Genomic DNA, 22,185 nt, shown 5'->3' on the forward strand with positions numbered 1-22,185 from the left:
TGATCTGGCGTGTTTACAAGGAAACCCACCACGATGTACTTGTTTCTTTGACAAAGTCTGGTCCAGCAGACGAAATGTTAGTGAAAATATACAGTGCCAATCTATATCTATACTGGCGAAAAAACATAGCACTCCAACTGTTTTTCTATTTTTATTGCTAAGCTTTAGTAAGAGCCAGCTCTTTGCACGTGTCACTTCAGCTTGGCACAATATACCTTAGACCATGCAATGCATAACGTTCGCGTGTGCTCGAAGGCTCGACTTACGCCTTTTAATGAGCGGGTCCGAGTCCAGCACGGCCCGCAGCCTCAAGCCCGGGCCCGGCCCAGGCCCGCGGCTTCAAGCCCGGGCCTGGCCCGGGCCCGCATGGCGGTGGGAGGCGATGGCGGTGGGAGGCAGCAGCCCGGGCCGAGTGCGTGGTGTGAGGAGGGGAAGCGGTTGCGTGGCCGACGGAGAAGCCTTTGCCCCCTTTGGCTGCTTGACACGTGCGCCCCGCTACGTACGGGTGCCCGCGTCCACATCAAGAGCGCGTTGCCACTGTTTGTTTCTGTCGGGAAAATAGTTGCTTCGTCGTAGAGCGCAGATATCATGCATGCGACCGCGATTCCCCCGCAAGTAACAATGCTTGGAGACGCGATTGAGCTTTCGCATTTGCCACCATCAGGCGGACTTACGAGCTTGAACGACTTTACGAGCTTGAACAAGCAGCGCTTGTCCCGTGGTCTTCGTTCCTTTGTCGTCCTTGTTTCATTCGCGCTGTTACTTTATTTGTTCTAATTATGAACCAGCTAGCCCACATCAAGTTGTTACTTTTTCAGGATAGTTGCCGCGGCTGTTCTCCCGACCGCGAACCGAAACTTCATTTCACGCGTGATGCCCTCGGTTTAGCTCGCGAGTGCGATCTCTTCTACGCCTGATCTCCGTGTTGTCTAGGACAAGCTTCTCACGACGGCATGCCAAGTTACAATGCGCACGTGAGCCCTAACGAGTGCTAGCTGCCATGTCGGCGGCCGCGGACTACAGAAGTTGCGGTTTGGTGCCGAGTCAATGAAACGTTTTGCAGTTGTTGCATTTAGAAGGGGTGACTTACATTCTTAACGAAAACGTGGGCGTGCGTGTGAACACTCGAGTGGTTGTTAGTGGTCGCCACCTTTTTTGACATCGCGCACGCGTAGTGTGTTACCGCAGCGACTTCCCGTGACGGCGCATTTTTTCCCCGTTCGTTATGTCAGCACCGCAGGTCCGCGGACGCTAACCGTTCAACATTTTCAAATGTAAGCAGATGCAAACTTATGTTTTAGTCGCATGCCTCGATAGTCGGAATCGCGCACCTGCCTCTTGGTCATGTTTTGCACACATGCAACCTTTCAAAAATGTTGTTTTGGTTATAGTGCGGTGCCGCTTATAGTGCGGATATTCGCGACTCCGGCGAGTTACGTTATAAACGGTCTATGCTGTATAAGAATAAAGTAGCTGGAAGAGGACAGCTTAAACTCGAGTGAGGTGGTGTTACTTTTGTTTCTAGCCTCCTTTCTTTTTTTTCGCATATTGGAAAACTGCAATTCTTGTTACCATACAAGTTCGTGAAATGGCTGAACCTGTGTGAGGTCCACCCCCCCCAAACTCAGCAGCCCAAAATTTTGAAAAATATTTGCCAGTGAAATCATGCCCACTGCACAAATTTGGTGGGTATTCATATGTGTGCTGCTTTATGTTTATGTGTTCCTAATGTGTGCTGCAGTCTGTCATCGGAAGTGATTGGGAGGAGATTTAGAGTAAAGGGAATTTCCAATACCATGGATGGCACTGAAAGTGACATGGTCTGCAAATATGCTAACAAGCTGAGTGTAAGCAGCAGTGGCAATGAGAACGAAATTGAATAGCCAAGTGTGCTACATGCATAAAACTGACATGGTAAGGATAACTTTTTTTTTTTTTTTTGTGGTGGGCACACATGAAGAATAATGGAAGATTTCGCACTTTTAGTTGGGAAAAAAAAAGTAGACCAATGGGTGTGATACCACGTAAGGGCTGCACATTATACTGCAAATCAGTTTTGCAGAATCCCGCAAGGCGGCAGGAGGGTCAAGATAGGGAAATCGACAACCACCGATTTTGTAGTGTGAAGTCGCCAGGAAATCTATATGAATTTCTCAGACAGAAAGCTTCTTAGTTGGTGAAAAATTTGTTCTGGCCTAGGGACACATTGTCAAAATTGTGCAAAAAGGCTGCGGCCCTCACATGAGTTTATATGGTACGCTTTTAGGGGCTCCTGTTCCCTCTGTCCATGGCAGGCCAGCACACTTTGAGATGAGAAAAGGTCTCTGTCTTTGCTATATAAATGTCTTGGCCACTGGACTAACAGTGTCAAGTGGGCATTTGTCTCGCAGGAGTCAAAGTGCCCGACGAAAACCTGACGCCCCAGCAGAGGCAGCACCGTGAAGAGCAGCTAGCCATGATTCGTAAGATGCAAAAGCTGCTCTTCCCAGACCAGCAAGTCATGGGCAACGCGACGGGGCCCCCCGGCCAGCAGCAGCAGCAGACCGGGGCTCCCCAACAGCCACAGGGGGGTGTGGCACCCCCCCGCCCCAGGGGCCCCGACCAGTTTGGGCACTGCGGCGACCACCAGCACGAAGGGGCAAGCGTGCCTCCGCAAATGCAGCAGCAGCAGCAGGCGCAACCGCAGCAGCAGCAACACTTTGGTGCAGGTAATGCAGAGCAGAAAGTTTCATTTCACAGCTCACATCCCCTTGTCACACAGCAGATGAGACATTGTTTACAGCAGATGGCATTTGTTGGTAATGTAATTCGTTTTTCATCACCCGGGAAAACTGTTATTAGATGACAACGGTAGTTTCAATCATGTAGCACCAAGGCAAGGTAACCGCTGGTCATTAAGAGTAACAGACAGGATTCCAAGAGAAGGCAAGGGCGCGAAGGGGAGGCAGAAAGTGAGGTGGGCAGATGAGATTAAGAAGTTTGCAGGGATAACGTGGCCCGTAGCAAGCAGAGGACCGGGTTGATTTGCCCTACAGTGGGCGTAGTCAGGCTGATGATGATGATCATCATCATCATAGTTTCAATCGAATGAGTTAACAGAACTCACTCACATTAGACTCACATTAGACTTTGTACCTCAGAAGTTGCCCTAATGCCATGGATGTTCCCAACAGACAGCTGATGACTCGTGCCTTTCTTATCTGTGATTAAAAATTGTTTGTTTAGTTACAAGAAAAACCAAACAGCAGTCATATTCTTCCTGCACTCTGTCATGCCGTGGCTACGTTGTTCTTTGTTTTGATTTTGTCTTGACTTATGCTGTGCAGCTGCGACAGATTGTGTAAAATGGCTAAGCATGTACTGTAGAACCTCGTTGATATGTTCCCATTTTGTTTGATTTCCTGGGGTGAATGCTCGCGATCGGCAACACAGAAAATGACCTACCGTATTTACTCGAATCTAAGCCGGCCCCGATTCTGAGCTGACCACCTAAAGTCCGAAGCCAGAAAGAAAAAAAAGTTATCTCGAATGTAGGCCGAGCAGAAAAGTCAAACAGCACATACAATCAAACCTGGACATAAGACCCATGAAGAGGATCACAGAATAGTTAGATAATTTAAAAATAACTTGCGTGACTGCAGAGAATTTCGTACATCTAGGAGTCTATTGAAATCAAGGAGAACTGTAATTTTCAACTAGTTACTCAAGGGCCGTGTCATACCTGTAAACAAAATACTTAGATGCACACTTTTTCCACACACTTTAGTTCAGACCCCAAGGCTACAATAGCCAGGGGAACTAACAATGCGGCCCAAGGAATGGAGGCTGTCGCTCCTCCAGTCCGCCACAGTTTGGTACAAGACCTACGGAAATGCACATGCTGCCGCCGCCGCTGCACAACACGCCGCGACACGTAACCATAGCAACACCGCCATTGTGCCCAGTGAATATGGCCGATAATTTCTCCCACACTTTTCTCCTGGAGCGCGTTCGTTTTCAGTTGCTCCGCCCGGCGCATTTCCAGTCGGCATTCGTATTTCTCTGGCTGGGCAATTCTGCCTACCAGTGGGTCGTCAGAAGCTGCCAGAAAAAATTTGTTCTGGAAGATATCTGGGAGGTCTCTGGTTATCAGACGCCAAAACGAGACGATGCGCGCTCGCCGCCATCTTTGTGAGGACACGACGGATCGCAATGCGGGCGCTTGGGGAATTCACCTTCAGTTGCCGTTACGCAGGGCGTTATCTTTTAAAGCCCATTCCTCTGTGCGAGATGGTGCGATTACGAGTGGCGGTGAACATACCAGCGCAGGTCTCAATTAAGACAGAACGCAAACTGATCAGTGCGAGTGTGTGACGTAGTATGCGATAGCCGCGAACAGCTGTCGCTTTCGGGGACGCTTATCACTTTCGCGAGATTTCGCATATCGTGTTGTACCGCGATTGTTACGTGCACTGCGAAGAGTTGAGCTTGTTAAGCTTTTAGCGACGCGGCAGTTTTCTTCACGGACGGGGCGAGTCGCGCATGATCTTGCGAACGTACGTGATCGTATCTCAAATGCGTATGCTCGAGAATATCACTTCCCCTCTTTGGCAAACCTAGCCCCATATTTCGAAGTGGCAATGCAGAAAGAACCGACGCTACGTTTACGCTGGCTGTCCCAGAGTTCGATTTTGCAATATTCGGATTGTCTCGGGATTTCAACACACGTGACCATGACGTTATGTCCGGTCAGGACCGGAACTAGCTGGCTGACTTCTGGCTGCCAGCGAGATGCCAGAAGTTCGAAACTCAGAGTCCCTCCATGTTTTTTTAGAAATAAATGTTTTTTTGCACTTGCACCCCAATATGGACTTGTCAGCCTCAATTTTTACTCGATTTGGATTGTACATTTTCGCGGATCGTACGTTTATTTTCCGCGTTTTTTTCGGAAACGTATCAACGAGGTTCTACTGTATTTTTATGTACAATGCAACTTCATTGTACAGTCGCTGACCGATAAATCGGACACCAATAATTCGGACATGCTCGGTTATTCGGCACCGCCGATGATCCCATAGAAGTAATGTGTAAAGACGACCGATATTTCGGACAGCTGCCAGATCTACATTCGATAATCCAGGCCCTGTCCGAGACTGTTGCGCATGCCGAATCGCCAGTCTGCGGTAAAGCGTTTTGCTAAGGCAGTGACTACGGTGACGGGGCCCATCCGCGCAGTACTATCGTAAGAGTGAGGGGGCCCATCACCGTAATGTAATACGCTGATGGGCCTCGTCTCGAGCCCTCGCCGTTCTTTCGTCATCGTACAGCGATCACATCACACTGGCCGAGATACAGGCGGACTTGGTTGCACGTAAGCGGAAGTGCGAGCAGCAACGCATTGACAACTTTTTCGGCCACCGGGACCCTGAAGTGTCAATAAAAGTATTTATTTTCCGACGCATTCGTTTTTTTCGGACATTTGATAATTTGGACTTATTTACGTTCCCGTGGAGTCTGAATTATCGGTCGTCGGCTGTAATGGGGTTCAAATGCACGATAATGAAAGTATTTATGTGATGAGTGCGAGATCATTAAACCCAGCAGAGCTGATTGTGTAACTACTGGGGCTTGCTTTGAATATAATGTTCATTTTGTTTATCACGTAAGGAATTATTTAATGAATATTTCATTTACATTCTGGAACAATCTATGGAAAATTTGTTCCTCCTCATATTTTGAAATTATTTAATGAATATTTCATTTACATTCTGGAACAATCTATGGAAAATTTGTTCCTCCTCATATTTTGCTGAATAGGATGCGAATGGCTTTTGTATTATTCAAGGAATCCAATAACGTGAACCTTATGCCCCGTCTCTTCTAGAACAAAAGTTTGCGAGGCATTGAAGGTTATGCTAGAAGGATATTGTCAATAAATTCATTGTTCTGTGCATTCTGAAGTAAATGGCTTGCATTTTAGCCATGCCTTGACTAGCACAGTCCTTCTGGCTTTGTGTTAAAGGTCTGTCAACAATGTATTAAAATGTGGAGTTTTAAAGTGTTTTGTTTGTGAGGCAGTGAAGGTTATTGGTAATGTCTTTTAAAAGTTGCCTGCCTCAAAGCAGGTGGCAAATAGAAAGGGTATGAAAAAACTTCGGTAGCAAAACAAAGGCTTAAATGGTGTTTCAGCTCCCACGCAGGAGCCTTGTTCCCAACAAAAAAGAAAAAGAAAAAAAAGAGAAAATGTTTCATCTCAACCAGACGGGCAGAGCCTCGGATCGCTACAAAGAAACGTCAACCAGAAGCCAGCATCAGTGAAGCGTGAAGACTGGATCACGTCTTCAGCCTCTGGAAACCAGGCATGCTGTTGTGCAGGGCCCCAGGGAGCCATGATGGGCCATCCACCGGCCGACTGGCAAGCCCAGCAGCAGCAAGGTGGCATGACGGCCCAAAAGCCATACCTCGAGGATCGGCGCCGCAAGGGGGCTGCTGCCACCACTCAACCGCAGGGGCTCTTCCCTGCGTGCGGCAGCGAGTTCTCGGCCTCCGGCTCACCCAGTGGCTACATTACACGGCCGGGATCCTGCCCCAACCCAAACTTCAACAACGGCACCACGGGTCCTGCGGCCAGCTCTACAGGCAACAGGCCCAGTTCGTGTGCTGGCTTTAACTCTCCCGGTTCCTTCTCAAACCCGCCGACACCTTCTGGTTTCCCCGGTGCGCCAGGAGCCAGTCCGGCTGGCCCGTCATCTAGTTTCCCCAATGCACCTGGTGCCAGCCCCGGCATGGTGTTCAGTCCTGGTGGAGTAGGCCAACAGCAGCAGACATCTGCGGGCTCCTTTGGCGGTCGGCCTCCTGCCCAGTGTGGTGGAGGTGGAGGTCAGTTCCCAGGATCCGCGCCCTGTGGCAGTCCAGCCCTCCAGCCGTTCTCGCCATCGGTTCGCGGGTCCTCAGGGTCCAGCCCACCAAACTACGGCGGGAGTGGCGCAGGCGGCAGCGCGAGCCCGGGCACCGTCCCGCCGCCACCACGAAGTCCCGCATCTGGCGCGAGCCCGCGTCTCCAGCAGGGGCCACCGCCACCCTACGGTGCGAGGGGTCCGATGGCGCCCAGTCCCCACCCACCGACGTCGCCGTCCCCTCGTCTTGGCACAGCATCCCCAGCGACCGACCCTGGTGCCCGGCAGTTCTCCCATCCGGTTGGCGGCGGTCGGTTGGCCAACCCTAGCCCTGGCAGTGTGCAGACGACACCACTGAGCTCACCCAAGCCCTGTCGCGGGGGCCCGCACACACCGACCACACCCGGTGGGGGCAGTGCCGTGCCCAGCCCATCGTCGGCAGGAAGCTCACGGAAGCGGTCGGCCACTCCACTCACACAAGATCAACCAGAGTTTGTCACTGGCATCAACACGTCTGCATCGACGGGTGAGTGACAAAGATCCATGCATGTTCTATAATTACTGTCAAACAGAATGCCATCAACAAGTTCGTGCCCTGCTAATGTGTACAGTAGACTCTCAGTAAACGGAAATCTCTTAAACAGAATTCTCCCGCAGAAGCTGTGTTAGAGTGTCCAAGAGAAACAGTGATTTGCTCAGTGAAATTTGACCTGTGTACGATGTTATAGCATGCACCAAATTATGCAAACCTCGAAACGTACTACATTGAGGTACTCATAACTAAACACAAATCGAAGATATTGGCCTGAATTTCGCCATTCCAATTCGGTGCATTCATATGTCTTTCTTCATAAGTTGTCGCGTCTACAGGATGATGTCGTGAGGAGGTTTTCAACATCGCTAAATCTGTTTCAGCGTCTGAAAGTGCAGCGCCCGCCCATGGCAATGGAAAGCGATGCCGCCCTATTAATCAAATTTATGCCGCAACACAACGCGCACATAGCAGCAACTACGTATACACTCGATACATGCGCTCTTCGCCAGTGCACGTAGAGATCTGGAGCAAAGATGGCAATCGAGAGCGACTTTAAACAAATGAACTGTGCACGCGGTCCTATGTGATGCCATTTGGCCACTATCGACGCAGTGTCAGCCTTGGAGAGAGAAGAGGAGGGAAACAAGAGAGAAGGTGCACTTTTGTCAAAGTATGCCACTACTTTATGAAGTTTCAGGGGTTTTAGTCATACCTGTTCATTATATACAGTAAAAGCTCGTTAATTCGGATTTCTAGGGACCTGAAAAAATGTCCAAATTAACCGAATGTCCGAATTATCGAATGGTCGAAATAAACACAATAAATGCAAGAGTTTTTTCAGCATACCTTTACTTTACATGGTAATCGCAGATGCGTCTCTGTTTTCGAGCAGAAATTCGCGCGGACACAATTTTTCTGAGCCCTTCAAGGTGCTCAGCAGCTCGCATGCTGTCTGCAGTGCCAAAACAAAATTCTTTAAGGACGACGAGGGCCTCCGCGGCTTTCTTCACAGTATGAGGGGGCCTGTGTGGCTCATAGTGTGGCTGCTGCTCTTCAGGCTCTTCGTTCTCGGATTCGTCGCCATGCATCACTTCCTTGACGATTTGCTCATCAGTCAGAGAGCCGGCAGTGGCAACGCCATCAATGCCGATATAATCGTCGAGTGTCACTGCATCAGGCATAATACTTCCGAAATCCTGCCCGTCATCGGCACCGTCGTTCGGCGACACTTCGGCCACTGCGGCATCGCTGGAGTCGGGTACAACAAAGCCACTGTGCCTGAAACAGTTGGCAATGGCGTGCGCAGGCGTGCTCTGCCACACATACGCGAAGAATGCTAACTGCGCTCAGGAGACTCACGTCGTATTGTTTGCCGACGTCATGGCACAGGAGCTACTTCTTGCCGGGAGAGCCCATTTTTCAGGGCACGCAAAATTTCTACTTTGGTGGTGAAGTCCGTGGCCTCGTACTTGGTCCGCTTCGCCGGCGTTGCCATCGGCGGAGAGTGCGTTCACACGAGAAGTCAGTACAAAAGCACCAGCAACGATAAAACGGCGTTCAACGATGCAGCACACCAACGGGAACAAAGCAACAAAAATGACACCGCACCAAACCCACACGCCCCACCCACACGCTATCAGGCGTGAAGAAAAGGCGTTCAACCAGTCTCAAGTCAAGCCAAGCCAATAATTGATGTCCATGGCGATGCTGCATTTGAGCTTCACTTTTGTTCCGAATGGTTCTTTTTTCGTTTTCGAGCCTCGCCAGCGGCCCGAAAGTCGCCGAATTATCCGATTTGCGGTCAAATCTGTCCGAAATAACGAGCGCCCAGTCTCATAGAGTGATGCATATATTTACAGGGACCAGATGACGTGTCCGAATTAACCGATTTTCCGAATTAACGAGAGTCGAATTAACGAGCTTTTACTGTATCTGTGGGTCAAGTGACACTGTCAGAAAGTTGTCCAAACTAGAGGTCCGAGACTACTGCTACTATTACTGCTTGTAAAAACAGCAATAGTAACAGTGTGGGTGGTGTTCCAATTGCACACCCTTGGCGATGTCTCCTTTGAAGAGATAGAAACCGGTCTTGATGCATCGAGTGTTTTGGTTTGGGCAAGTTGGTGCGACATCTGCAAGTTAAATAACACAAAATATGAAGACACGAGGCAATGCTAATTTTGTGTACTAAACTTGTTTCGACAGTGATAAGATTTGTGCTTTCAGCGTGATTCAGTGACATGCCACGCACTTCTGTATTTTGACTCTGTTGTCACCGTGATTTTGTTAAGAAGATAGCAGTCGTGTTTGTTGTTGTTACTTGCTATGTTCATGCAAATGGCATTTTATCAGTGGTGACGAGTGACACTATAAAAAGCACCTTTATCGAACAAAGCTCAGTTGATAGCTCAGCACTGGTCCTGTGTGTGCATTTTTCTCGTGTCTTCGTATTTCATGCTGTTTAACTTGCAGACAGTCTTGAAGGCATGCATACTATTGTGTCCTGTAGGGAATGAAGGCAATTGAAAGTGTTTGAAGCTTTAAGACTGTTTAATGCAAATACTGATAGCCAAAGTTTTTACTTATGCTTGCCTTCTTCTTTGCAGGTGGGGGTAGTCTAGGTCATCCTGGTGGTCTTAAAGGTGAGCCCGGCCTGATGCCAGTGCCCTCGCCACAGCAGATTCAGTACCTTGGTTCCTTAGAGAGCCAGGAGCTCACTATCCAGAAGCAGGCCAACCTGGGGGTGCCCGATGGTTCCCTGAGCGCGCAGGGGGGACCCCCTCACGGGGGGAACCCCATGGGCCAGAACCCCATGGGGCCGACGGCAGCGACACAGGGGATCATGCCCCAGCAACAGGGCATGCTGCAAGGCCTCGGACACCCATCAGAGTGAGTGGCTCAACAAGTCTGCCATAAATGGCTTTACGGCACGTTCAGTGGTTTGTTTGAGAGTGCTGTGCTAAATAAGTAAGGGGCAGCTTGAAACGTGAGACATATGGCATGATTTTATGTGCAATCAAACATATGACGCATTGCAGTCTGATTTTCCACATATGACCTCAGGATGCATGGTACAAATGGGTGAGGGGCATGCAGGCTTCGCCCAAACCTGGCATCCAGCCGTGCACACTTGTACTCTTTTGTACCTTGGCCAAGAAAGTTAAAATAAAGGTTTTTTAGGAACGATTGCTTCTTTGTCAATAAAACCACACCTGTATGTGCCCCAAGCTTTCGATACCAGCAAGCGCTCAGCTGTGTCACTTCCGCTAACTGCCATGGATCACTGGGAGTCGATACAAAATCAGTGTTTGATTGTCCGGACTCCCAAGGGAATGTGAAATACGGAAAGTTGTGCAGTCTGAAAAAACAATTGCTGCTTTTGTACGTGTAAGTGACGAGTCTCTGTGGTGCACTTGGTGGTCCTGCACAAAGCATTGAAAGCATTAATAGGCTTACAACTGTGCTACACTACGCACTAGAGAGCAGATAGCCGAAGATGCGTATCGTGACAGTTATCGGTGATACAGTAAAACCTTGTTAATTCAAAGTCACTGGGACTGTGAAAAACTTTCGAATTAAGCGGGTTTTCGAATTAACGAAACATACAAAAAGCAGGATGTAAGGAACTTTGAATTGCTGAAAGTAATCAGAGGTGGTCGTTTGGCCTTCTAGTTTGCGGCTCCAAGGGTTGTTTTCCAGCAATACCCGGTCCCATTTTTGCCGAAAACCAGGGAAAATGGTGGGCCTCGCTGCTGTCAGCGAAAAAAAAAAGAAAAAAAAGAAAAAAAAGGTCTCGTGGTCAGCTGAAATGCGTGCCTGCGGAAAAAACGGCGTGCTTCACTGCAGCACAGTGGCGACACGCAGGCAGCATGTCACCTGCCCCTTGCAGTGTCAGCGCGTCATGATGCGACTAGCTCCCTAGATGCGACCATTCGCCCATTCTTTCTGATAAAATAAAGAATATGATAATGGCCATTGTGACGGAATCTGCGATCTGTTCTGGCTGGAAAACATGATCATTGAAGTTTTCGAACTGAGTTTTCGAAGTAGGCATTACAGGCAAGAACTCCGCCAGCAATGCAAGTTCGCAAATTTCTGGAGCAACCGCCAGTCGGAGGTTCGCATACATCATGAATTCCGTCAGGTCGTCCTTTATTATGTTTTCCCAAAAGAAAGGGTAAATCATGACGCGCTGACGTTGTGAGAAGCATGCGACATGCTGCCCGCGTGTCACCGCTGTGTTGCAGTGAAGCACGCCTTCTCTTCTGCAGGTGCACGTTGTAACTGACCACGAGACCGCGTTTTTTTTTTCTTTATTACTTTTTTTGCGCTAGCACCAGCGAGGCTGGGTTGCTTCAACTGTCACTCATTAATATCGCTACACTGCATTGCCCTGTGGCTCCTAATGGCCGTCGCTTCCGCGGTGTTGCGGCGAAATCGGGATCGGGAATAGACCCTTTTCATAATCCGCAAGTGCGCTTCTCTGCGCTGCATATTTGAACAACTAATGGCGGCATCTCTCTTGCTTAGAGTGGAGACGAGGTCCTAGTTGCACGTGCTGAGGCTTGTCTATTATGCGTATTTATGTCAAGAGAGCCGAGTCTACATTTTCCACGTCATAGCGTAAGCAAAATGCGCTTGAACACGCTGTTTGCAGTAAGTGACTAGCCGCCATTACTTGGGCAAACTGCATGGCAGGAAAGCTAGCTTTACAATTATGAAAAGGGTCTATTGGCACATGGCACCCAAAGTTTTCGAATTAACTGGGCTGGCGCTGACCGCCGCTTCAAAATATCCACTCAGATTTACATCGCAAAATACGGGACCACAGAAACCCTTCGAATTAAGTGGGATTTCAAAATAACCGAGTTCGAATTAATGAGGTTTTACTGTATGTAATAGCGGCGCGCGTTTGTCGGTTGCAGCCATCATGCCTCTGTGTAATTTCCGGTGCATGACGTCACTGACTCACCGGTCTGTCTCTTACCTCGAAGGTGGAAGATCTATTGCAGTACTTTGTGACATTGGCCACACCATGAGCTGAGGGTTGCAGATAGCATTTATGGCACAAAACGTTATCACAGTATGCACTAGCCAGTAGACATAGCATATGATGATGTTAGGCTCTGTGGATACTGGATAGGGAATTCTTACAAGTAAGTTTTAACTGTTCGTACTTTATGCTTCATTCGTAATGCTTAGTGAGGTTTTACTGATAGGAGGTGGCAGGTGTGCATTTATATATAATTAAAAAACACTCACTGCATCCCCTGACATACCCCCTTCCAATTCCTATTATCAGTTGCAGCTGCAAATCGATTCACACACACACACACACAAGCACGCACGCACACAAGTGTTGATTCAAGAGTGCAAGGTAATCAATGCGGCATCGGTGGTGACTTCAGTTCATGTCATTTCTTGCCTCTAATCAGAGAAGAAAATTTAAAGAAATGAATGCTGAAGAGTTTCAGCATCTGAAGTTTAAGACATTTTTTTACATTGACTCTATGAGGCATGCGGAGGCGCTGCAAGAGCATCCGAATTATCAAGCCTCTTCAAAAAATTGGCCTCTGGCCATTGAATCTGCGGTCAATGCTGCTTGTAACCCAACTGCCACTTTAAATAAATTTGTACATATGCCAACGTGATCATTGTCTGCACAGTTGCGTGTCTCTTAAGTGAAAATAAAATCAGTTTTCCCGACACTGTAGCGACGAGCAAACGTGCCAGCCAGACAAGCTGCAGTAATGAAAGCTATGGCAGCTGTGCTGACTGCCTCAGTCAAAATCAAACCAATGATTTACTACTGTGCTCTACATTTCATAACAGGCACGCTTTTGGTTTCACTTTATTCCATGTATTAGTTAATTTGGTGTGAGAAACTAATTGTAGCCAATTTTTATGGTTTTTATGGTGCTGTTCATGGCAAAAGAAGCGAGCACCTTGGCTGAGGTAATCGGACTGACAAGAAACCGGCTTGCTTTACATTGCCGGGCCGCAAAGTGGTCCTATGTGAGCTAGGCCGGTGCTTGTGGTATTACTCTGTCCGTGTCATACACGCTGTTATTCAGTTGATACCACGCTGGAACTGTTTGAAAAACAGCCAGGAAAATGCAGCACTGAGGAACATAATATGAACATCACACTCTGCCCAGGTGGCGCTGCGAAAAACACCACCACCATTGCTCTCATGGCTGCACTGGTGCTAACTGGGTAGTCCAAAGAGAGCCGTCCGCAAGTGAATGTACTGCAAATCAGTTCTGCGGAATCCCGCAAGGTGGCGGAAGGGTTAAGAAAGGGAAAATAGACGACCACCCGTTTGTAGCACGAAGCCACATTCACATTCACGAGTGAAATTCTAGCTCGAAATTGACTCACTCACAAATGTTCAACATACCATAACTTTTGTTCAAATGGGTTTAGAACATCCATTTTTGTTGCACTGCACACAGTTACGATTGCAGATTATCGTGATATGCTGATTTACTCTAAACGCAGTCAGTTCAGAAATAATCTTGCTCCCCAAAAGGTACATGAAACATTTTGTATTTTAAAAACTACACGATATACTAGAAAAGTAATTGCATATTTGAAATCAGCACACAAATATACACAAAGTCACAGAGTTTCATCACAATCGATGAAGAAATAAAGAAAAACTTTTAAGAGCAGGGTCCCCCCTTAAAATAGCAAAATTTTGTATATCACGAGTGAGCTTTTGTGTGACATGGACTTGCATCCATTCCAGAATCCCGCCTCTGGACATGGGCCCCAGTCTGGCCTCGGAGAATTCCCAAGGATCGTACCACTCTTCGTGTTCCTCTGGCATGGAAGGTGCCACTCCTCGCATGGGCCCAGCCATGTCGGATGGTACAGGGGGCCCACGCTTTGCAACGAGTCCCCCCTACGATACACGATTCCCAGGAGGAGCACCACACGAAGCACCCGGCTTTGGCTACATGGACCCCCGGTGCAGGGTTGGTGTAGGGCCCGAGCCAGACCCAACGGACCCGTCACAGCAGGGCCGCTTCCCTGCAGCGCACCACCCGGGCTTCGCTGCTGGTGCCATGCCGCCGCATCAGGGGGCTGCATTTCCTGGGGCTTCCCAGGCTGGGCCAACAACGGGAGCACGTGATTTTGGCGAGCCGATGATGGGTGCTGCGGGTTTCCCAAGGCCCGGCGGCGGCTATGCCGGCGACGTTCCCCACTCGCCCCACATCCAGAGCCTGCAGAAGATGACGCCCCCTTTTGATGGCAGCGGTAAAGGAGACGTGCCAGCAGACCCACTTAATGGACCCCATCGTGGAAGTCCCGGCTGCATGGTGCCTCTTGAGCAGGCTTCGGCACAGTTTATGGGCGGTGGTGGCGGTGGACCCATGATGTCTCATGGTAGGGGGGCTGCCACGGCTGCAGCAGCACCATATCCTACGATGGCCCCCGCCCGCAACTCACCTGGACCGCGTGCACGGGGCCGTGGCTCTGCGAACTCTGCTGCAGCAGCAGCTGCAGCAGCTGCGGCTGCTTCCTTTGGAGGTGGAGCCAACGTGCAAGTGAAGCTTGGTGCCCCGAACACCATCCAGTACCTCCCTGCGCGACCTCAGAACCCAGTGGCAGCACCGCCGCACCGAGCACCAAGCTTGGATTTCCTCCAGCGTTTCACAACGCCGCTAACCAACCTCGACACAAAGGTGCCCACACAAAACCTACAGTACTTCCCACCATCGGGACCACCCCAGAGGACGGGTCCTGTCATGATGATGCGAGGAGGGCCCGGTGGGCCTGGGGCCTATGCGGGAGCACGTGGGTTACCCCCAATGGACGCATACGGTGGAGGCCCCAATGGTCCTCAGCATGGAGGGATGCCTGTAAATGCTATGTTTCAGGGTGGCAAAGGACTGCGGCCGGCATCTCCCGGAGGTGGTGCAGGTGGTGACGTAGTGTCGCAGCCATTGCCTCCCACTGTGGGCCAGGCATTCAGCTACAAGCAGGGCCCCTTCTATGGACCCACGACAGCCGACCCCAACTATGCGGTGCAGTTCCACAACTTTCAGCAGCAGCTCTACGCCACAAATACCCGCAGCCAGGGTGCGACAACGTCGGGGCCGTCGGGCGCGACAGCAGCTGCCGCGGGGTTCTTTGGCCCAAAGTGACTTGACCGCTTCCCTGCTCCGTCTCTCGGGGAAGAAAGGAAGGAAAAATGTGACCCCCCCTCTCTCGTGCACCATCTTTCTCGGCAGTTGTGTGTTCTCCAAGCCTGAGTCATCAGTGCGTGACTCCCATTTCCCACACGCGTGACACAGGTCGGGCGAGTTGCACAGTTTGGGGGCGCTACGAGGGAGCTGTAGACACTGTGGGACAGGGAGTGCTCAGGTTCCAAAGCGCAACTTTGATGGCCTCTCGTCTGTGTGCGTGACCAGAGCCGACTTTCTTTTGCTCAACAAGGCTCGATGTGGCCAGCGGAGCCGCCCCGCCCCCGCATCACAGGTTTCTTTGGTGTCGCCATCGAGGAGGCACGTGGCTTCATCTCGGTAGGACCTACGTGATTTCGGTGAAATGTGCTGTTCTTGCAGCAGTCTTGCTGAGGAGGAACCAGCACTCAGATGTCCGTGCCATCTTTTTTCGAGATCATAAGTGTTTTGGCCCCCCTTTTCTCAGTGGCTTTGGTGTTGATGGGGCCCCTCACTGGTTGTTGTTTTTTCTCGTTTTGTTGGCAGTTGTTCCTGGTGCCGCGCTTCTCATTGATTTTGTTTTCATGTTTTACAAGCCTGATGGAAAGAATATATATATATATATAAATAGAGTGGGGGGAAGACGCATAAATTGAAGGCCATTTTGCCAAGGGATGCTGAACTTCTTTTACATAGCTAGCCTTTTGGCAGCACGGCCTATAGTGGCAAATCATAACGGTCAAGCTGATGGCTACCTAGCACTTGCAGATTATCTTTATTTAATGGTTGTGTGCTATCGCAGCTAGATACCATGGGCCATTGCGAAGGGACACAGGCATTCTTGATGGCTGCTTCTGTTGCTTCACGTAAGGCAGCTCACTCTTTTTATTTTTTTCTTATACCTCACCCACTGACTCAAAATGTGTTTATGGTGTGCCATGTTTGTGGTAACATAAACCTGTCTCGCATGGAAGACAAGTGTGCAGCTTGTTTCTTTCAGTGCCAACCAGGTGTTATGTTTAGAAAGAGCAAGGGAACTATTGCTGAGCTGAGAGTCTCCTACGCACAACCTTTTTTGGCCTACTATTAAGAATGTTGTTTCCAAAGAACCCCTGCTTCACTTATTTTTTCTAGACAAGCACGAGTTCTTTTCGTTTATTCTGTCCCCTGCTCTATGCCACCCTATTCGGTTTTTGCTTTGCCCACGCAAAATTGGAAGGGGAGTGATTTTTCTGCTCAATTTTATATAAAGTGCAACTGAGAGGAGAATGAGGAACAAAAGAAGAAGAAAAAAAGGGCGAAAATACAAGATACGTCACTCATCGTGTCAGCCATAAACCTAAGTTATTTATCATGAAAAAGAAAAGTTGTCGTCTTCACTGTGGTCTCTTCTGTTATTTTTAGCCTCTTTATTATTTTTATAAGCAGTATACCATTTACCTACCTTTAAGTCAAACTGACAAGTGTTTAGTTTTGTGCTAGGTTATTTCTGAAAACAAAGTTGTTCTGTGTTCCTCACAAGTGAGATCCCGTCCATGGAGTTTGTAAAGAAAAAAATAAGGGGGAGGGCAATGAAACCTCTCTGGCAGAGCAACCTCGCTATATACGACTGCAGCTGCGTTGACAACACACCTTCTCACCCTCTCTTTCACTGTATATCTCTTCCTCTCACCGTCATTCACACAGTATCTCCCATACAATGTGACTGGAAGGATGTGCAGCCTTGCATCTTGTGCACCTGGTAAGGCTGTCTTTAAAAATGTTTCACCTGTGCAGCAGTCTGAATTTATTTAACTAATTAACAAGTTTCACTTATTTCCATCTGCGTTGTACTTTGTGCAGGGGGATGGGAGAGGGTATGTTCACAAGTTATTACCATAGGTACAAGCGTACTTTCAGCAATCATTGAAAGTTTGCATATGGATTCAGACTGTGAAGGTCTCGCGTCGTATTCAAAGCAACATAGTATGAGAAATTTAATAAAAAAACCTTCTTCTCACTTGTTTCTGCTAGGCTTGTGTGAATATTCGAACGAGTATTACAGTATTCGAATTCGCTTCAGCACAAATGTAAATTATTGTAAGTTTCAATGTATTCGAAATGAACGAATTGACATAAATTGCATGTAACCCCGCCCTTGTAAAGGTGGTTTCACTGCGGTGGAGGGGCGCTATACCGTGAATACATCTATCCAGGGCAAATCTGTCCTGCTGCGAAGCCCCACTTAAAGGTTAAATGAACATATTACTCTCACATAGGTTCATAACTTAAGTTTAAAAGCTCATTATACCAGCGTATATGCTCTAAGTATAGTAAATTTTAAAACGTAATGTGTGTTACAGGTTATCACTTGCATTCTACTGAAAGTCAAATCCTGCTACTATTCAAAGTTGCTGCCACTTCCCTTTGAACCAAAGAGAATGACATTTACACGTGCCTTGTTTCAATTTTAAAAATATTGTGCAGGTTAGCTGGGCCATGACAAATATGCGCATTTTTTAATATATTTCATATGTGATATGTACTATTCGAATTCAATTCGAAATTACCTGAAGTAACGTAGAGCACTGGGTGAGTTGGTAGAGATTCATGTCAAAGCGAAGCCCCCGTCCTGTGTTCTTTACTGTGTTTTCCTTGCGCTTCGCTTCGACATCAATTCGAAATTATCTGACCAAATCACTATTCGCTTCGAACTTTCTTTGAACCTAAAATTTACTATTCGTTCAAGCCTAGTTTCTGCAAGTACATTTTTAACTTTAATGATCATCAGACTAGTAACTATGTTGTATGAACTTCCACGCTTTTTGTTGGAAGAAAGGACTAAAATTTCACTTTACACGGTTTTCTTCCTTCTCAAATATGGGAAGCAGAAATACGGAGAATGAATTAAAATCAAACGAATAGTCCCTGAGAATATTCATGTAAGAGTACTAGCCTGGTATGCAATATTTCTGCAGCGCTTGAGCTTTCAAGTATACGTTAAGTGTCGCATCACTAGCAATTCGCTGCATAAACAGAAAATGGGCCGATGAATCTGACACTCATCTTCCTCACTGGCACAGATTGGTGTACTGTGACAAAAATCCATAAGGCGCTGGCTGCACATCCTTCTAGCTGTATCATTCTCTCGTTAACAGCATACACACAATGTCCCACCATGCATGGCTCTCCTCCTGTCGTTGCCTAATGGGATGCGCAATTTTCCGACTCGCATTTAGTTTCTTTTGTAAGGTAAGATGGAAAGAAGCGGGTGATGAAAAAATATAAATTGATCACGAATGAATGATCAGAAGCGGGCACCATTTTCATGGCTCATCTTAAATAATGACCCGCACATGCAAGGAAAATGCTCAAAATGGGAGAGAGCTCATCCCGTCCCCACACCATCACATCTTTGCACTGTCGAGTGGTTCTTTCCCATTTATCAAATGTTCTCAACATCTTTTAAAGATCTTTGTTGTATCTTTGTGTACCTGCTTTCCTAGCACAATAGAGTTTCCCTTAACACCTGCCTGGAACTGAAAAGCGATGTCTCGGCATCTGTCCAACATCGTCGAACAGTACTACCTGTGGGTCAAAGAATTTTGAATTAAGATGAAAAGTTCGGCACTTGCCACCAGTCAACTTTGATCGCGTGTTTTCATTTAAGTTCATTAAAGTGTTCTGCATGAGCAAGCAGTGTAGAATATCCTATTGAAAAGGCGACATTCGCTTTGGTTGCCCAACGCCAAGAAAGCTTCCTTTGTGGAACAAATGGAGAAGTTTAGGCCAAGTTAAGTCTAGCCAAACTTCTTTGCATCTTTGCGCACTTACAGTCGCCACACTGAGACTTTCATGGACAGCTCCATTGCATTTCAGTCTAGGTGGTGTTGTAGGAAACTCTCAAGTATAATGCAATACAGATTTACCCCTCCTGTTGTCTATAACATGAATAATTTACAAACGAAAGGGGGCGCTGATCTCGTCATCAGTGAATTGTGTACACAGTAGAGTTAAACAGGATGGATCTTTAGTTGCTTTGTGTACTGTACACTGTCAGATACATTGATGTGTTGACGTTTTGGCCTGCTTAGGTAGCACCTTATTAAACATTTTAGGCAGTTGTACCGTGTTCAAGAGCATGACTTTATGTTCCTTGTTTTTTGTGTAGCACGTGCAGCATAAAAGCAGCGTAAAGACTCGGAAATTTGTGCAGTTGTTGAGTTGGAAGGGCTGGGTGCTGTTCCTCATGCCATGGCACAATTCTTGGAAGTGCAAAATGTTTGCCTTCATCTCTGATATCCAAACGTTGTGCTTTGCAGGTTTTGGTGCTTTCTGTTGATTGCAGCATGCACCACTGACTGTGGGCGAATGATCGGTTATTGCGGGTCTGACAGCAGGCACCATGTTAGGTGCTCTTGCAAGGTTGCCTGCTTTGTGCAACACCTGCACTGTTGCAGCTCAAGAAATAGCTCAGATTGCACAAGGAATTATATACAAATATACGATTTTTTTTTACAGAAAAAAATTTTGGGCACCTGACTGTCACATTGGCCTTTCACCATTTACAGATGAAATTGAGAAGCATGCTTTGTCTACGGCAGCTTTCTGTTCAAGCCTGTGATGGCTTCTTTTCATCATTACGAGCCAATCATCTCACATGGGCCATCACTTTTGCAAAGTATGGGAATAATACTGCATCATCACCGTAATTCTTACCTCCCGCCTGCCCCTTTGATCTCCAATTAAAATATTTTCTTTCGCTTTTCTGTTTCTTTACATCAAGCAACAGGGTAGCGTCACCGCGCAACAAATAAAAAAAAAAGGACACGTTGTTCGACCACTCCAGCAATAGAGGTGAGCCGTGCGACGTCGCGCTTTTGTTCGCAGTGTCTCTTTAGCAGCCGTGTGCCAAATCTAGATTTCTCTCCCAAGTGCTTTTTTTTTCCTCTTCCAGTACTTTTATTTTTGTCTTTCCCATCGTCTTCAACTAACGTGATGTCATCTGCCACCTCATACGTACACAATTGACAGGTGGTATTCCCAGTTTTTTGGGGTTTTTTTTTCTGTGGGGGGGGTGGGGTGCGGAGAATTCATGCACCTTCTGGTGAAGCTGCGGAGATCTGGGTGCCCAGCTAGCCGCGCCCTGTGCATTGATTGCTTTCACTGGAGAAGCAATAAAGAGTCTTCAGCGGGAGGGGATCTTTTTGGGGATGTTTTCGGGACGAGGGGATGCGGGCGAATTTTACCTCAATCGCGGACGGGCGAACACCGCCGCAGTGCGAATAGGAAAAGCAGTGTCGCGCGAGAGGGAAATAATTTATGCTTTCAGCGCCGTGTACTGCAGCTTTTAAGGTGTTTTTTTTTGTTCGTTGTAGTTTTTTTTTTCTTCATTCCACCCTGTACAAATTGTAAGCAGATGGTTCGTGTGTACGTATGCCGTTGTCATTGTACAGCTGTGCCTCGGTGTGTCTTTTTTGTGCGTCCAAGTCACTTTTCACAGGTCAGTGTGTGCTGTATCTTGTTAAAACACGCCAGGATCGTCAAAGATCGTGCCGCGGTGCTGCCCCAGGCTCTCTCCCCCGCGTGCACGGCATATTTCTTTTAACTTTCTCAATATTCTTCTGGAAAAAAAAAAGATGTCTTTTAATGCTGTTTTTTTTTTCTCGTTTTATTGAAAGGGTGATATGCTTGCTGCTTGTGTGCCTGGGGAGAAAATTGTATAAAGATGTGTGCATGGAAGCCTGCAAGAGATGTTGATTTGCTGTTTTTATTATTTTTTAAATTTTTATGGTATGAATGTGCCACGTCATGATGAAAAGAAGTAATAAAAGTTTTTTTTTGCAGACATTCCTTGTGCAGTTTTTCTCGTTATTGCCCGTGATGGAGATGAAGGAATGTTATGAGCATTTTCCTTTATCTTATAAATCGCACAAGTCAGTTTAAAAATGCACTTAACACACCTTATGCTTTCGTTGGCTTCATACAGTTGGTCCGACGAAAAACAGCCCCTCAATCCATTCCCCTTCTTTCGAACAAAACATGTTCAATATTCTCTACACTGTTTTTTCAGAAGCTGCATGTGAATAGTCATAGGCGAGCACTACAACATGTCATTTTAGATTATTATATAACTTTTATTTTGTAATCGCATTCTTTGCTGTCCTGTGCATCTGCTTATTTGCATCAGGACTAAAGTTGAATGCAGCATCCCACCCACAGTGGTAATTCGGCAGTTCTCGCGCTGCTGTGCTTGAGGATGTGTGTTCAATTCCCAACCACAGAGGCTGCATTTCAAAGAAGGCGAAATGTAAAAATGCTTGTGTACTTAAATTTAGATGAACCCCAGCTGGTCAAAGTTATTCTGGATTCTTCCGCTATGACAAGGCTTAATAATCAATAAGAACTTGTTGTTGGGTGATTTGGTGAATACATAGCATCTTGATTTTTGTGCTAAAAAAGACGACCACATGAGAATCATATTGATAATCATATTGTGGTTCTGGCACTGTGATATGCGCTATCACGTGACAGGGCAGCATTTTGCAGGTTCTGCTCTGTGCAATGTTGTCTTTTTCAAGCTATAAACTTCAGGTGGGAGCAGGTGCCTGCAGACAAGCATACT

At 47.5% G+C, this 22,185-nt stretch overlaps 1 protein-coding gene across 3 annotated transcripts in view; it reads left to right on the forward strand.

Moving 5' to 3' along the window:
• LOC119404669 (collagen alpha-1(I) chain) overlaps positions 1–21,411 on the forward strand; it is a 134,586-nt gene extending 113,175 nt beyond the window's left edge. For all 3 annotated transcript variants that reach the window (XM_037671265.2, XM_049418960.1, XM_049418961.1), the window contains 4 exons: positions 2,391–2,708; positions 6,169–7,401; positions 10,017–10,299; positions 14,162–21,411. In XM_037671265.2, the coding sequence (XP_037527193.1) occupies positions 2,391–2,708; positions 6,169–7,401; positions 10,017–10,299; positions 14,162–15,563 (3,236 nt within the window). In that variant the 3' untranslated portion in view covers positions 15,564–21,411. The remainder of the gene's footprint in view (positions 1–2,390; positions 2,709–6,168; positions 7,402–10,016; positions 10,300–14,161) is intronic.
• The last annotated feature ends 774 nt before the right edge of the window (positions 21,412–22,185 follow it).

Source organism: Rhipicephalus sanguineus, chromosome 9 (assembly GCF_013339695.2).
Source record: "Rhipicephalus sanguineus isolate Rsan-2018 chromosome 9, BIME_Rsan_1.4, whole genome shotgun sequence".
NCBI classification, from domain to species: domain Eukaryota; kingdom Metazoa; phylum Arthropoda; class Arachnida; order Ixodida; family Ixodidae; genus Rhipicephalus; species Rhipicephalus sanguineus.